This window comes from Parambassis ranga, chromosome 16, assembly GCF_900634625.1.
Source record: "Parambassis ranga chromosome 16, fParRan2.1, whole genome shotgun sequence".
In the NCBI taxonomy this organism is placed as follows: Eukaryota; Metazoa; Chordata; class Actinopteri; family Ambassidae; genus Parambassis; species Parambassis ranga.
Genome location: NC_041036.1, coordinates 5,327,350 through 5,342,222, shown reverse-complemented (window position 1 = coordinate 5,342,222; position 14,873 = coordinate 5,327,350). Strand labels below are relative to the sequence as shown.

The following is a 14,873-nucleotide window of genomic DNA, read 5'->3' as shown; positions in this document are numbered from 1 at the left end:
ATGACAACACCTGTATGTACTGGTGCTCAGTTTTCCAACCGGGAATTTCATTATAATAACACATTAGATGCTCAGTCAAAATTTATGTTGACTTCATCTGTCAGCTTTACATTAAGCATTAAGTTCAAGGCAAGAAAAAAAAACATTTATTTTTTACCTTCTATAACTGCACTGAGATACCACAGTGATGGTGATCCATGTTTTATAAGGAGAGTCTGAGCACTGTGTCAACTATTCAACAGCAAAGAGCAAGCAAAGAAAAATGCATTGATCACTGGTTTTCTCCAATATCAGAAGCTGACAGAGGAAAAAGAATGGCAGATTAGTAGCAGTGAGATTACCATAGGAACCCCCAGCTGACATTTATAGTTAGGCTAAATGCTATTTTTTGATCTTTTATACACGCTCACTTTGAAAATCTCCAGCCTTCATTTTAATGTAGATTTCCAGTGTAATAAGGGCTAAAATGCACAGGGAGAAATGTCTGAAATATCAAGCAACAATCATTAGAAAAAAAAAGACATAAATATAAAAATGAAATAATAAACCAACCCGAGGGATATCACTGGTGTACAGTGATGCATAAAATAAATTACGCTCCTTTGTCTTTTGAGGTCATAAAAAAGACAAAGAAAAGGAACTGTACTTCCTAATTGAGTTTCAAAAGGTAGCACAGGTACCAGTTTATTTACAAATGTTCCTGGGAAACCAAAACAGAACATCTTCCTACATTACCTAACAGCTTTAATCCAAATCTAAATGTTTTATGAAGCTGCTTCTACCATTTAAACTAAGATGGAATGGAACATATAAACGCACCTTTCCCTTGTAGACCAGAATGACCTTGTCTCATGGACAGTCAATATGCAGACAAAGTGCATTGTCTGCCCTCAAACCAGATGCATTTTTACACTGCTGCAGTTGGAAATGGCTGCTGGTGGAAACAGGAGAAGAAGGGCAGTAGCCAACAGAGAAGTGATGCATGGTGATAATCCAGGGTGGATTGATGAATTTAAAGACAGAGTAATGATTGATCTAGTGTCTTTGCCCCCACCCCAATCCCTTTGCTCAAAACTGAGCGTGTCTAAAATGTTACGAGAGCTTGACGGCAATCTTTTGCTCCTTCTTCATCATCCTCTGAGCCTCCTTCTCTATCTTTTTCTTTTGCTGCTCCATGAACCGCTTCTCTCTTTCAGCCATCTTCTGCTGCCTGTTAAAAGGGGGAAAAAAAGGGAAAGCAGTGTCACTACACAGCATGTCAGCAGAAGCTAGGTCAGCTGAGAGTAGGGAAAACAAAATCCTCTTCCTTGTGGCGCTGATGTAATAATGGGATATAGTGTCATCTGCTGGTCATGTAATCAATCTACACTCTTTAAATCCTAGGAAAATGACAATATGGTTTTTATGTTATTCAATAAGCAAGTTACTCAGAATTCAGGGGTAGCTGCAGTCTGTATTAATACAAAATGGCAAAAATAAACTACATGACAGTACTAAGAGAACAGCAGTTCTAATAATGACTTAGTGCCACTAGTGTAATACAAATGTATATGGTCTGGCTTGTGTGAAGTTAATATTCTTACATGTAGCCTTCTGATTGACTAGCTTTCACAAAGGTATCTTGCTACTACCTGTTGCAGTGTTACAACCGGTTTAGTTCGGCTGACAAACTGGTATCTTATAGGCACGGATCAAATTACCTTAGCACCTCCTCTGCTTCCCAGGCAGCATCAGACTCGTCCTCCCAGGCATTATGGTCCTCTTGCCAGTTGTCCATTTCTCCCAGTTCAGCCTATGCAGAAGGGCAGTTAGTGATTATACCCATCAGAATGCCTAATTAAACAGGTAAATTGTATTTCATGTATTATCAACCAACACAAACTGTAACGTACGGACGGTGGGCTGAACGTCATCATATCCTGAGAAGCTGCCAGTCTGCTGGAGAATCCTGCCGAGCCATCAGGCACCAGGTAGTTCAAAGGCTCCCTTTTTTTCAGCACAATCTTCAGTTTGGAAATCAGAGAAAAAAAAAGAGAGGAAGTGTTAGTGCTTAAAAATTAGTAAGAAAGGAAAACAAATGTGAGGACAGAAATAGTTCAAAGAATCAGCTGATATTCCTTTCATACCAAACATTTGCTAACCCACAATTTGACTTATACATGGTTATTCCAAATTCATGCTGTACTGTCTGTGGACATACCTTCTGTGTTTTCCTGATAGTGGGGGCCATGTCTTTGAAGTAATCAGGTTCTTCATCCCCATCATTGGGTGGAGGTGAAACATTTCCATTGCCACCTTCAATCTTAATGCTTGTAGGAGCATCTTCATCCCAAGAGCTCCATTCTTCAATTTCTGGCTGTGCAGACTAAACAACAAAAGAGTAATTGAAAACAACTATGTAATATTTTGAGAGCAAGCCCCTGAACCTTTCAGAGTAAGTACTGGTGATTGACAAAAAGCCGACCTGTTTTGGGACAGATGATGAAAAATCCACTGTAGTTGGAAGAGTTATCTGATCCCCACTGAGTTTGCGGCCCCTTCCACTCCTGTATTAAAATAAAACATATTAATATTATACGATAAAGAGCAGTACCTAACTGCTGCCGATCACTATTAACCAGATAACCAGAAAAGTAGTCTGTTATACAAGGTTTCTATAAAAGAAATGTCTTATACTGTGTATGTTACTGGACATTACATTTGTTAAGAGTTCATTTGTGCTTACCTGCATATCAACCTTTTAAAGAAAGCAAGTAAGCTGGCTAGACATGTGCAGATCTTGAATAGACGGAACTGAGTGATGGCCATGACGAAATTAAGCTGGTGTAGGAGAAGAGATAAAATATTAGTTTACTTGATAAACACTTGTGTTGCACCTTCAAGATGTACAGTAAATGCAGACAAATGTATATGCAAAATAACATAACATTGATGTAACTGACTGGACTAACTCTTTAAAAAGATCATCTGCCAAAAACTGGTTATGTTAATCAAACTTTGGAGACATAGCTACTTATTAGAACTCAACCCTGCCTATGTTTTAATCACAGAACAAGGGCAAGCTAGGCTAACGTTAGATAATACAAGATCTGCCCCAATTTAGTAAGATTTATGCAATCAAACAGTGTTAAGACACTACAGATTTGCACGTCTTAGCGTTACACAAAAATATACTTACCTTGCAGGGTGTCACTATATCGTATGCAGGGCAGTTGCTTTATGCTTGTGTGGCAGATGAGCCAAGCTCATTTATTTGCTAACCGTTGCTTGCTAGCTTAGCCCACAGGAAAACATGTTATCTCTGAACCCTTTACAGTCTCTCTAAAGCGGCACATTATCAGTGACAAATTAAATCGCTGTCATATCAAAACTATGCATGTAACAGCTTTATGTCACAATACGTTTTCATGACAAACCTCCTAAATTTGTGTCATCGCTTGTCTCTGTCTCGTGGCTGCCATCTTTGAACTGGGAGGAGCAGGAACAAGGAAGTGGGAAGTACAAGCTAGATTTTGCTCCATTCGTGTGCCGTCGGAAGTTTGGCGTTAAAGTTTAACAAATTCGCCTGTGAACAGTTCAGTTTATGCTTTTGCGCCCAACAGATTGTACAGAAATAGTTTGTACAGACAATAAAATTGTAACAGAAGCATTATTTAGGTATTAAGTAATGATTTATTTTTTGCAGACATAGTCGGAAATGTATTAAACATCTTTAACACTGTGTCCCGCTGTTGTGAATGGTGTGCCCAAACGCAACATGACGTCATCACGCACTACCCAATGAATACGCAACTTCAACGGAAGTGGCATGTTTGAAAATTGGCAGTTGCTTTCGAGCTTTTTTCGTTTCGCTGTCTCCTCTGCCGCAAATTTGAGCAGAAGAGGAGTCTTTTTGTGTTCAAGGGATTTAAGGCAGCGTAAACACGGTGAGGTCATTGGGAAAAGTCATACATCGCTTTAATGTTTTTTCAAAAGGTTTTTGTGTGCGTTCAACTTCAGCTGCAACCACTAGTTAGGGACTAGTTATCGTTAAAAACACTGTGATATGCTAGCTAGCTAGCGAGATAAGTGAGCTAACTCAAATTGTAAACAGACAAATGCTACAGCAAAAACATCTAATACCTTCCATTCAACTTGCTATTAATATTATATAGTATTCGTATGTCCTGTCGTCAACAAAGTTTACTTGTAAAGTTATGTTTTATCAAAGCCGGAATAAAAATGGTAAAACAAAATTGCAACTGATCGTAATTTGCACACTCAACTAAACATTCATAATATATCATATTTAAAGACATAGTAATTTACTTTGTGTGTTTACTTTCACTCAATTTCAGATGGAGGAAGAGGAGCACACAGACAGACAGCAACAACTTGCCATGCTTTTTCAAAAGCTTAACAAAATTAAAAAGTATCTCAATGAAGGTAAGACTGAGTAGTCCTGATGGTCTAAGACTCATACAGTGTACATCATCATCATCCATATTTCTGTGCTTCATACAATTGTCTTTACACTTGTTACAGATGACACAGACAATATTAACCAGGTAATTGGATCAAACTCTCCTGAATCATGCTACTCTTATTTGATGGACCTGGAGAAGAAGCGGGATCCTCACGCAAATCGTAACCACCTCACCAGGCTCGTTGACTTTTATACCAGAGTATTCTCCAATATGCCACTGCGCAAACATTGCCAGAATGAGAGTTATGCCAGGATGCTGGTCAGATTTGCAGAGTTGAAAGCGTAAGTTAAAGTTATTTTTTAACCAAGACCTATGTCTTTTCTGGTTTTAATTGTATACTGATTAGTCAGTCAGGTAAAACTAAGTATTTCTGATATGTATTTTTTCAATTTTTCTTCTTGTATTAGAATTCAAGATGTGAATGAGGCAGAGGACAACTTTAATGTTGCAAGGTCTCACAGCCAGAACTTTGCTTTTGTCCACGTTGCACATGCACGGTTCGAACATTCTCAAGGTAAACGGTTGTGAATCGTGCATTGTTGTCACATGTCATATAGAGTATGTAATATCTGCTGTATTACTTTACCAGGCAACACAAAAAGAGCCATTTACATATTGCAAAATGCTATTGAAGTGGGTGCCCATCCAAAGGAGCTGCTTGAGGCAACCTTGCAAAGCATGCAGACGGGAAAAACACAACTCCTTTCTTCAGAGGATAAAGAAAATGCACCATGTGAGTGTTGAGTCATTCTTTTACCCAGTGGCTATTGTGCATCCAGTGGGCTCACGTGACTGATACTAAGCAGTTCAAAATGTCATACACTTACCCAATATTCCTTTTTGTTTTTTTTTACTAGATCAATTCTTGTTATTCTAAATGTTTTGTTTTCTCTCTGACAGATTTGCCAACGCATGTGGTTGACTCTGTCAAAAAAGGCTCAGACTTACAAAAAGTAGGCAGAATATCAGATGGTACAGGAGACTTGCACCTTTCAAGTATCTTTGCTTCAGGGTAAGAATGAGTTTTCAACATTAAAACAATCATTTTTTTAAGAAAGGACATCTAAGAATTTGTGCTCTGTTCCTCAGGATGGAGACCCTTGGAGGATCATCTGATGATCAACTACCAGGCTGGAGGTCAGGATCTCAGCGCAAGAAAGCAGTGGGCATGGTACCGTTCATCCTGCTGTATGAAACTAGTGATATTTCTTGGAAGTTTTGAAGTTTAGTCTTTTTTCATCTTTTGCTTTACAGTCATTGAGGGTGCCTATAGTACCTTTCTCCATCCCAGAAAAGGATGATGATGATGGTGATGATTACATTGTTAAGGCCTCCAAAAGAAGCGATGCAGCAATCCGATCCAGTTTATCCAGGTTGTTTTTTATTTAGAATTGTTTTCCAAAAAGTCAGGACACTGTATGAAATTCAAATACAACTTTTTACAGTAGTTGGGTGATTGCTAATAATTAATTTATGTAATTTTAGACAAACTTCTGGTTCGAGTGTGAATGCAGTATTTGGCCTTTCTTCCTCGAAGAAAATCGCCCCAGAAAGGGATTTACTAAGTCTTCAAGTAAGTATTTAGTCGTACTCAAATTCAAACAGTAATTTTATTTTGATGGTACCTTGTTTAGCTTCAGGTTTAAAACAAAATCATTGGTGTATTCTCAGCCACCGGCTCTCAGTCCAGATTGCCCTGTGGAGGATCAGGCAGCTGTTGATTCTACCACCACACTCCTTCACACACACGACACAAGGGATGCATCGAGAATGGATGGTATCATTACTTTTCTGACCACCTTTCTGAACACCCTGACCACCTTTCTGAACACCCTGCAGTATGTTGAGTGGGGTAGTGTGTTGTTGACATTTTCTTTCCCTGGCAGATGTAACGTGCAGTTTCGATCAGGTCGTCAGTTCTAATTCTCCTGAGTCATGTTGGGCATACCTGATGAACCTGGAGAAAGGAGGCAACCCTCACACAGACATCAACCTTCTCAACAAGCTCAAGCATTGTTACTCCAAAATCTTCTCCAGGCTTCCAATCGGACAATACAGCAAAAACACAAGCTATGCCAAAATACTTGTCAGATATGCAGAACTTAAAGGGTGAGTCTTGATGATGCTTTGTGCATTTACTTTTTTTGCACTGTGGTTTGAGTTTATCTATGTAGATTTACTTACTTTATGACAAGTAATTTTCTTATCTATAATAGGTTGAAAACTGTGCATGAAACCCTTTAACCCCCTAATAAGCTTCTGCCCCAAGCAGAGTTTGACTTTTAGTATCAAAGCATATTTAGGTGCTCTTTAATTATTTTACATGTTCTCTGTCTTCAGGATTGAAGACCCAGAAGAAGCACAGGACCACTTCATAGTTGCAAGATCCAACTGCAAAGGCTTTGCCTTTGTTCACATAGCACATGCCCAGTTTGAGGTATCTCAAGGTATGTTATTTTCCTGAAATCTGGAACCTTCTTTCTGCCGTGTTTCCGTTGCAAAGTTAGCAAAGTGGGTACCTGTCTAGTTGGCTGCTGTGCAAAATATAATGTGCTGTTTTTTTCCTTCTTAATGTCTTTCTCCTTCTAGGTAATCTGAGCAAGGCTACTTCAATTCTGCACAAAGCACAGGCTTTAAATGCCAAGCCAGCTGAACTCCTGGACATAGCACTACACAACCTTAAAGCTGGCGAAAAGCAGCTTGTGCCCACCAAAGAGGAGGAACACTCAACTGGTAGAGATCCAGTGGAAGTTTATTCACTGCATTGGTTAAAGCACTGATTTTGATGTGTTTTAAATGTATTATTCTCCTTTCAGATTGGCAGACAGGTGTTTCTGTGTTGTCTACCTTTGGGGGAAACCAGGAGGTGCAACTTCCTGCTCGGGTCCCTGCGAACCGTTCAGTGGAACAGCCTAAACCTGCCAGCAAGGAGCCTTTATCGGAGTGGAAGATCCCAACTCTGATCAACCGGCAGGTTTCTCCAGAGGTCTGCTATTACCAATTATCAGTTACTGTCCCATTTTATTTATTTAGTTTATCTCCCAGCTGCTAGCCTACATTGTTGTTAGAAGGACATATTCAGAAAATGTTTACATTAACAATGATTCTGTTTATTATCAAAAATCTTATACATCTTTTATGTATTTAATTTCTTTTTTAAATTACATTCAAGGATAAACGAACAACACCGCCTGAACCCAGACCTGTTCCCCGTTCGATGGAGTCTTTATTTACGCCATCCATCCAGGTTCCACCAAAACTCAACCCACAAACAGTCTGGCAGACACCCAACAGCTTTAAAAACCCCTATGTTAACAAGTAAGATCTTGACCAGGCTTTCTGCGGGTTTTGGCCTTATTGATTTGCATAGATGAAATATTTTTACTTTCTAAAATGTGCTGTGTAGTTGAACGTTGAAATAGTATCTGCTTTTATGAGAAATTCTACTATTATAAGAACATTTTTTCATATTGAAATAATCTGTCATCTGAATTGACTCTTGGCTTTTAAAACCCCACCAGCTCTATTACTCCAGTTGTGAGGAGAGGCCCTGAACTACCATCCTCTGCAGTAGCACCACACAGAACTGCACCTGTTCAGCAGCCGTGCACATCAGGAGCAGGTTTTCAGACTCCTCAGGTACAGCATGTCCATGACACCTCTGTCAAATCCATACATTAACAGAGAAGCTGAAACTGGTCCTGGCCTGCTTTCTATGAATACAAATCACACAATATACCTTTGAATGTCATCCTAGGCTTCCTTCAGTGCCTTATCAAATGAAACTATTACCATAAAGGGGAAGCAGTTCTTCATCCTGAAGATGATTGGACGTGGCGGTTCAAGCAAGGTAAAACATTGTAACTAACCTATGTATTTGGTCATGGTCTGATGTTTCAGCTGGTCTTTAGTGTTTTCAACTGTGACAGTATGATAGCTGTTTTCCTTTGTTTTAGGTCTACCAGGTCCTTGATCACAAAAAGCAGCTGTTTGCTGTGAAATATGTGGATTTGGAGGAGGCTGACGCTCAAACGATAGAAAGCTACAAAAATGAGATTGAGCACCTGAATCACTTGCAGCAGTTCAGTGATCAAATTATAAAGCTCTATGAATAGTGAGTATCTGTCTGCCCAAAAAGTGCATCACAGTGAATGTTTTGTCTGTCATCAAGTAGGACACTTGGAGTCATAATCTGAATGTCTAAAGTATGCAGATATATTGTGTATACATGTGAATTAATGTTAACTAATTGTATGTGTCTGCAGCGAAATAACCAACAGCTACATCTACATGTTGATGGAGTGTGGAAACTTGGATCTGAACACTTGGTTGAGAAACCGAAAGACTGTGAACCCCCTGGAGAGGAAGTTCTACTGGAAGAACATGCTGGAGGCCGTCCACACCATCCACAAACATGGTTCTACTTGTTGTTCCCTCATTGTTGTTCCCACTGTAAATGACCAATAATTCAAACCCATGTGTGTGTTCTGCGCAGGAATTGTCCACAGCGACTTAAAACCAGCAAACTTTGTCATTGTGAATGCTTCGCTGAAATTGATCGACTTTGGCATCGCAAACAGAATCCAACCAGATGTAACAAGCATTATGAAGGATTCACAAGTAAGTTTTGATGAATAATAATATATCCATGTTAATGCAGAGGACTAGGCTCAGTGTGATTGTTTCTCACAGGTTGGAACCCTGAACTATATGCCCCCTGAAGCCATCAAAGACACCTCATCCCAGAAAGGAAAAGCATGCTCAAAGGTACAGAATTCAGAATTTAATGATGTGTGCAGTAAAATACAGGAATAAAAACTAACTCTTCTAATGTTCCACAGATCAGCCCCAAAGGTGATGTCTGGTCACTTGGATGTATCTTGTACTGTATGACTTACGGGAAGACGCCGTTCCAAAGCATCACCAATCAGATTACCAAGCTACATGCCATCATTGATCCTTCTCATAAGATTGAATTTCCTGACATCTCTGAGAAGGATTTGCTGGATGTGTTGAAGGTGAGAAGCCACAACTCTACCCATTAATGTGGTGTACACTCACTTATTTATACACAGACACAATGACCAGATTCCCATATTAAAACTGACTCATTGTTACTAAGTTGTGCAAATAACCTTTCTTTCCCTTCAGAGGTGCTTGGTACGAAACCCCAGAGAGAGAACCTCTATCACAGAGCTGCTAGAGCACCCATACCTGCAGCTGAAGCCACAAGCAGCACCTGAGCCAGGTACACACACACAACTGCTGAAAGTTTGTGTCCCAGTGCAGTAGATGCTTAACATTTGACACTGTACTCATATACCTGTTTCAGAACATCCATCCAACAGTGATCTCAAGAAGATCCTAACAGACCTTGCAGCACTCCAGTCTCCAAACAGCATCATCCGAGCAGCTAATGTAAGACTCACTTAGCAGGTCTTGTTCTCAAACAGTTCTGAAATTTTTTCTTTATTTTTTTTTTAATTTTTTTTTTTATAACTGCCTTCTGCCTCTTTCAGAATTTGGCAAAAAGATGCAGCAGCGGCAGGAAGTTGGATGTTGCAGAGTGTGCAAAGCCAGCATCCTAATTATCAAGGACAATGTCATGTGATGATTTTTTTTTTTTCCTTCAGTACATTTTACTTTTGTAATATGTCAAAACTAACAGTGCTTATTTGTTTCCTTGAAACAAAGTCATTATGATACAGTTTTATTCATGTTAGTGATAATAAATGTGAACATATACAGTATAGCATAGTTAAATAAACATACTGTATCATTAAGAGTAGTTGTTTTATATATAAAATATACTAAAGGTGAACCATTCTAATATTTTCACAAATGATTGTGCTGCTTACAACCAGATGAACAAAATTTGTAAAAGCTGCACTAAACAGACTGCCTAAAAACTGTCAACAATTAAAAATCAAAAGGGGGGGGTGTATGTCCAAGTATTTTAGAGAATTTTGTCTATGTCTGACATTGAAATCACTATAGTAGTATATGCAGAGCGCTGGACATAACGTATTTAAATTAAAATATATTTATGATTGTCCTGTAATGTAAGGATCTGTGTCACTGTGGTCAGGATGTCTGATCAGTGCAGACAGATGTGTGTTTATTCGCTTAATCTATGAAACGGTGACGCTTGTTGATCCCCCTGTACAGTGGAGTAGGAAGCATTAAAATGTGGGGGACACACACCTGTGGGTGGTGAAAAAAAGTACATTAGTATATTATGAAATATAATAATATGAAGTAACAGGTTTTAACAGGTTGTTAAACACCTATTTTACCTACAGAAGTAAACACTTAATGACTATTTCAGAGACAGATTCAACAAAAACTAATTTATTTTAAAAACGGTGACACTAATTCCAAGTGAAACAACAGTTTTGTCAACCATACTGGTGGCACTACACTAACAGATTATACAAAGCCTCCATATCTGAGGCCTTCTCTCATTTACAGAGACAAAACACTGGCAAATCTCCCTCATGTCCACCTGATTGAGTTTTCCCGTCACCTCAGCAATAGAACAATAGAACTTCCTCCACTGGCACTACATGATGGCCCTGCCTCTGACTCACTCTCAGAATCAACCTCAAATATAGATGGAGATGGAGAAATTGTGCTTTACTTTTCAATTAACAACCAATATAAGTGAGCTGAATCTGATTCTGGACCATTAACCAAACTCTGCTTAATGCAGATAATACTGAAACAATAAAAATACAATGAAAAAATGTTTACTGCTGAATTCACAACAAACCTTGTGGATGTGTTTATAATGATGCGCTGCCTTATCTGCTATCTGCTTATCTGGCACTGACGTCACCTCCTCCAGCTTCGACCAGCACTGACGGTTCTCTTACACTCGCTGGAAGAAAGCCACTGACTTTGTTAGGTCCGTTACTATAGTAACGGTATTGTAGCTGTGGTAACTAGGAGTGGAGTGGATTTCAGCGGTGAGGGTTATTCTCTTATGAATCAAGTGGAACGGACTTTTTCACGAGCAATCAAGACAGCGTTAGGTAGAGTTTCCTACTCAGTAAATGTGTGTGTGGGGGGATATAATGGTAGCTACGCCTATGGCCCTGTATCAGGATGTCTGCTTCAGTGTGCGGCGCACTGCCTGTTTAAAAAACCTTTTCCATCTACACCGCCCTCCTGTTTGACGAATCACAGTCTATCTGCTGTGACATAGAGCTGAGGGAAAGCGAGGTCTCACTCTGCCACAACTGTACAAAGAGCAGACGTTCTTCTCTCACAGCCTAACAAAAACTACATTAACTGTGTTATTCTTTGACAAATTTCTGCAAATTGAATGAAAATTATAAGCTAGAATTAAGTTGCTTATTTAACACGCCTCTCTTCCAATCCAGGAGTGAATCCACATATTTTTTTTTTATCGGAGTGAGGATGTCTGCGCTTTAATAGACGATCTTCAGTCTTGAGCTCCTCTTGCCCTTCCTGGTCAGTCATAATAACAATGATGGCGGCCGCTGCACGGTTTTTCATCCGAGGTGCTAACTCGAAACTTTCCATCTCCGGTGTTGCCGCCGGAGCTCAGAGCTCTTTGGGGGCCAGTCTACTGAAATTATCGGCGAGCTGCAACTCCCGCACAAAAACACAACGAAGACATGTAGCTCACTTTACCTTCCAGCCTGACCCCGTCCCGACACAATATGGTGAGTGAGTGGCTAACCGGGGCTAACGTTAGCCACGTTTAGGTGCATCTAGAAATGAGTTAATAGAGTGTAAACTAAATACGTGCATTATGGAGGCTATAGTAACATAACAAGGAGCATGTGCTCACGGTATTCTATTGAGTTGTCTGTGTAAAGAAACTTGTCATTGTACCGGCAGGTCTGTTCTTAAATCTCAAAATGAGAGACACAGGTGCATAACACCGATATCTTCAAGGTAATCCAGTATTACACGTGTAATGTCCCCTCATGTTGGACCATGGCTGGCTTCAAAGTAGCTGTAATATCACAGAATCAGAGACACCACAGAGAATTCATGTTCAGCACGTGAATGGGCAGCAGTGGCCCATTCACAATAGCCCAATAGCAGGGTTGTCCAATAACCGGAAGGTTGGTGGTTCGATCCCAACTCCTCCCTAGTCACTTTTGTGTGTCCTTGGGCAAGACACTTTACCCACATAGCCTCCAGTGTACTCACTGGTGTATGGCGCCTTTTGCTGGGCTGCCTTAAGCAATTTCCCCATTGTGGGACTAATAAAGGTTGCTTAATTTAATTTAATTTAATTTAAAATGCCAACAGTGCATCAAAATCTGCAAATATTCAATAAATATTAAATCTGGACAACTATTCAAATGATTATACACACATTAAGCTTATGAACACATGGGCCTCAGGTGATATTAAAAGATTTCAGGTTGCTTAGAAACTCTACACAAATAATTGTGACAAACAAATAATCCTCCTCCAGCTACACTGATTAAGTATGGAGGTGATGTATTTATAGTGCAGATTCTCAAAGACAAAGAAGTTACAAATCTGTGAGCATTAAATCATTTAAATATTGTAAATATGTAGTCAATCTTAAAATGACGTCTTCCAAAGACATCAGCAGTTGTCTCCCATCACCACTACATTCAGCCTTCCATAGCCACAGATACCACATATGTGCATATGATCATTGATGATAAAAAAATCTGAGAGGGCCTCTTTAAAGGCAAACTCATATTCTGTGTGCCTATCAATAATCAATCCAAGCTTGGTAACATCTCTCTTGTCTAGTGTAGGACAGTCAAGGTGTTAGCTTGTTCTGCAGTATATTTTACCAGGATATTGGCATGCCTTTATTGGATCAAGTCAGACAGCATAGTACTGTAACAAAGGAGCTTGTATCTCATTGCCAAGTTAGCTTTGTGCGATTTCCTGCTTACTGCTTGTACTTTTTCCTTCTTTAACTGGTATGGTGAGTTATGGGGATGTTAAATGGCATATTTGTGTTCTTATGCAGCCTCAAAATGTGTTGTTTTTATTGTTATGTTAAATGGTTCTTTATCACAACTTTTAGGTCCTACCCAGAAGATGAACTTATTCCAGTCTGTTACAAGTGCCTTGGACAACACTCTTGCTAATGACCCTACAGCAGGTAGGATGCTAAACAAATACAATACTGGTACATACAAATGTAAAATGTCAGTTCTGTTTTCAAATTTCCTCATTAGGGTTTTACCTCTCCCTTTTTTTAACATGCATAAGACAGTGAAGTGGATTGCACTCTTGATTTACATGTGTGCTTAAGACAGTTATGTAAAAAATGAAAATATTTTCCCTCATAGTGTTATTTTGTATGACCCATAGTTGCTCTTCTACACCTTGTAATGCTTTTGTTTAAATCTTTAGTACAAAACATGGATGACTGAAAAGATTTGGACAATACCATTTTCATAAAACCTTCAGAGGTGAAGTTAAGATGCAACTGAACAGAGGCACAAAGTATACAGTCACCAAGTTTAAAATCTGAAGCCTAACTTAGTCTGATTTGGATTCATTCAACAATAATATTGTCATTCACAAATTCAGCTGTGATGATCATTTAATTTCTTCTGTAATCAGTTGCCTCTTCTCTTTATTGCATGTATAGGATAAGAAATGTGTGTTAATTACATGCCAAGTAAGCAAGGCTAGTAGTAGTGATTTTCCCCCCCTTTGTGCTGTTGATGTTCCCTCTGCTGTGTGTTTTTCTTTTGTCTCACACCACTACCTGTGTTGTTTTCTTTATCTGCAGTCATCTTTGGAGAAGATGTTGCCTTTGGTGGAGTTTTCCGATGCACAGTGGGGCTGAGAGACAAATATGGTAGGATGCCTTCTTCAAATACCACCAATTCACAAATGTTCTCAGTCTGCAAAGAACTGTCAGTCACACTTTTGCCACTAGATGGCAGCAGCACACTGCAAAGAATCTCATCGCACACTGTTTCTGTAAGATCATATTCCCACTCACTGTTCACCCGAAGGACCAGAAGGATCCATTTTCACGTGTGTGTTTATTGCAGCAGGGTAGACTTGTGGTATAATGAGCTGATACAGTATGTCAGAAATTGTTGCTGTGCTTTTGTTATTGATTGGTTATTGATATTTATGTTGCATAGATTTGAAATTGCACATTCAGAGTCCAGGAGAAGCACTTATTGCCTGTATACTCTGGTCAGTACTCTTAACATTAGCATTCATTCAGCCTGGGCGTTTGATCAGCCACTAGAGAGCTCACATTGAACATGACTGATTCCCTTATATAGCTGATTAGATGCTTCTCCATCCCATGGATCTACACTTCTAATGTCTGCCTATTGTTAGAAAACCAGAAAACTGTCTCTACACGAGACTGTTGTCGCCAGAGTTAACCTGGTCTCCATAGATTCTGTC

At 39.4% G+C, this 14,873-nt stretch overlaps 3 protein-coding genes across 4 annotated transcripts in view; 2 read left to right on the top strand and 1 right to left on the bottom strand.

The window, feature by feature from the left end:
• Nucleotides 1–646: 646 nt before the first annotated feature.
• ebag9 (estrogen receptor binding site associated antigen 9) lies at nt 647–3,485 on the bottom strand. Of its 2 annotated transcripts, none has more exons than XM_028426595.1 (7): nt 3,417–3,485; nt 2,726–2,820; nt 2,465–2,546; nt 2,201–2,365; nt 1,893–2,003; nt 1,701–1,792; nt 647–1,210 (listed from the first exon to the last, which is right to left on the bottom strand). In XM_028426595.1, exons 2-7 carry the CDS (start codon nt 2,806–2,808, stop codon nt 1,093–1,095), a joined length of 651 nt encoding a protein of 216 aa, XP_028282396.1. In that variant the 5' UTR covers nt 2,809–2,820; nt 3,417–3,485; the 3' UTR covers nt 647–1,092. The 2 variants fall into 2 exon arrangements, with proteins under 2 accessions (XP_028282396.1, XP_028282395.1); XM_028426594.1 differs by having other exon boundaries at nt 3,179–3,473.
• A 326-nt stretch (nt 3,486–3,811) lies between these two features.
• Nucleotides 3,812–10,249, top strand: ttk (ttk protein kinase). Its single transcript, XM_028425517.1, has 25 exons — nt 3,812–3,926; nt 4,338–4,425; nt 4,525–4,747; nt 4,874–4,980; nt 5,056–5,199; nt 5,367–5,478; nt 5,556–5,637; nt 5,721–5,839; nt 5,952–6,039; nt 6,138–6,243; nt 6,353–6,575; nt 6,807–6,913; nt 7,056–7,199; nt 7,283–7,452; nt 7,639–7,784; nt 7,988–8,105; nt 8,224–8,316; nt 8,423–8,580; nt 8,732–8,883; nt 8,962–9,086; nt 9,159–9,233; nt 9,308–9,484; nt 9,618–9,714; nt 9,799–9,884; nt 9,986–10,249. The coding sequence occupies exons 2-25, from the start codon at nt 4,338–4,340 to the stop codon at nt 10,052–10,054; spliced, it is 3,009 nt and encodes a 1,002-aa protein (XP_028281318.1). The 5' UTR covers nt 3,812–3,926; the 3' UTR covers nt 10,055–10,249.
• A 1,674-nt stretch (nt 10,250–11,923) lies between these two features.
• The window catches only part of bckdhb (branched chain keto acid dehydrogenase E1 subunit beta), a 37,952-nt gene continuing 35,002 nt past the window's right edge, over nt 11,924–14,873 (top strand). The window contains exons 1-3 of the mRNA XM_028426411.1: nt 11,924–12,157; nt 13,519–13,596; nt 14,236–14,304. Of these exons, the coding sequence (XP_028282212.1) occupies nt 11,959–12,157; nt 13,519–13,596; nt 14,236–14,304 (346 nt within the window). The 5' untranslated portion in view covers nt 11,924–11,958. The remainder of the gene's footprint in view (nt 12,158–13,518; nt 13,597–14,235; nt 14,305–14,873) is intronic.

Bases quoted from the DNA above. Each gene is read 5' to 3' on its own strand.
- ttk (XM_028425517.1), top strand. From the start codon at position 4,338: ATGGAGGAAGAGGAGCACACAGACAGACAGCAACAACTTGCCATGCTT. The intron at 5,200-5,366 runs GTGAGTGTTGAG...TCTCTCTGACAG, and splicing joins GGATAAAGAAAATGCACCAT to ATTTGCCAACGCATGTGGTT. The intron at 7,453-7,638 runs GTCTGCTATTAC...ATTACATTCAAG, and splicing joins ACCGGCAGGTTTCTCCAGAG to GATAAACGAACAACACCGCC.
- ebag9 (XM_028426595.1), bottom strand. From the start codon at position 2,808: ATGGCCATCACTCAGTTCCGTCTATTCAAGATCTGCACATGTCTAGCC. The intron at 2,366-2,464 runs GTCGGCTTTTTG...TTTGTTGTTTAG, and splicing joins CATCATCTGTCCCAAAACAG to TCTGCACAGCCAGAAATTGA. The intron at 1,211-1,700 runs GTAATTTGATCC...CCCTTTTAACAG, and splicing joins GAAGCAGAGGAGGTGCTAAG to GCAGCAGAAGATGGCTGAAA.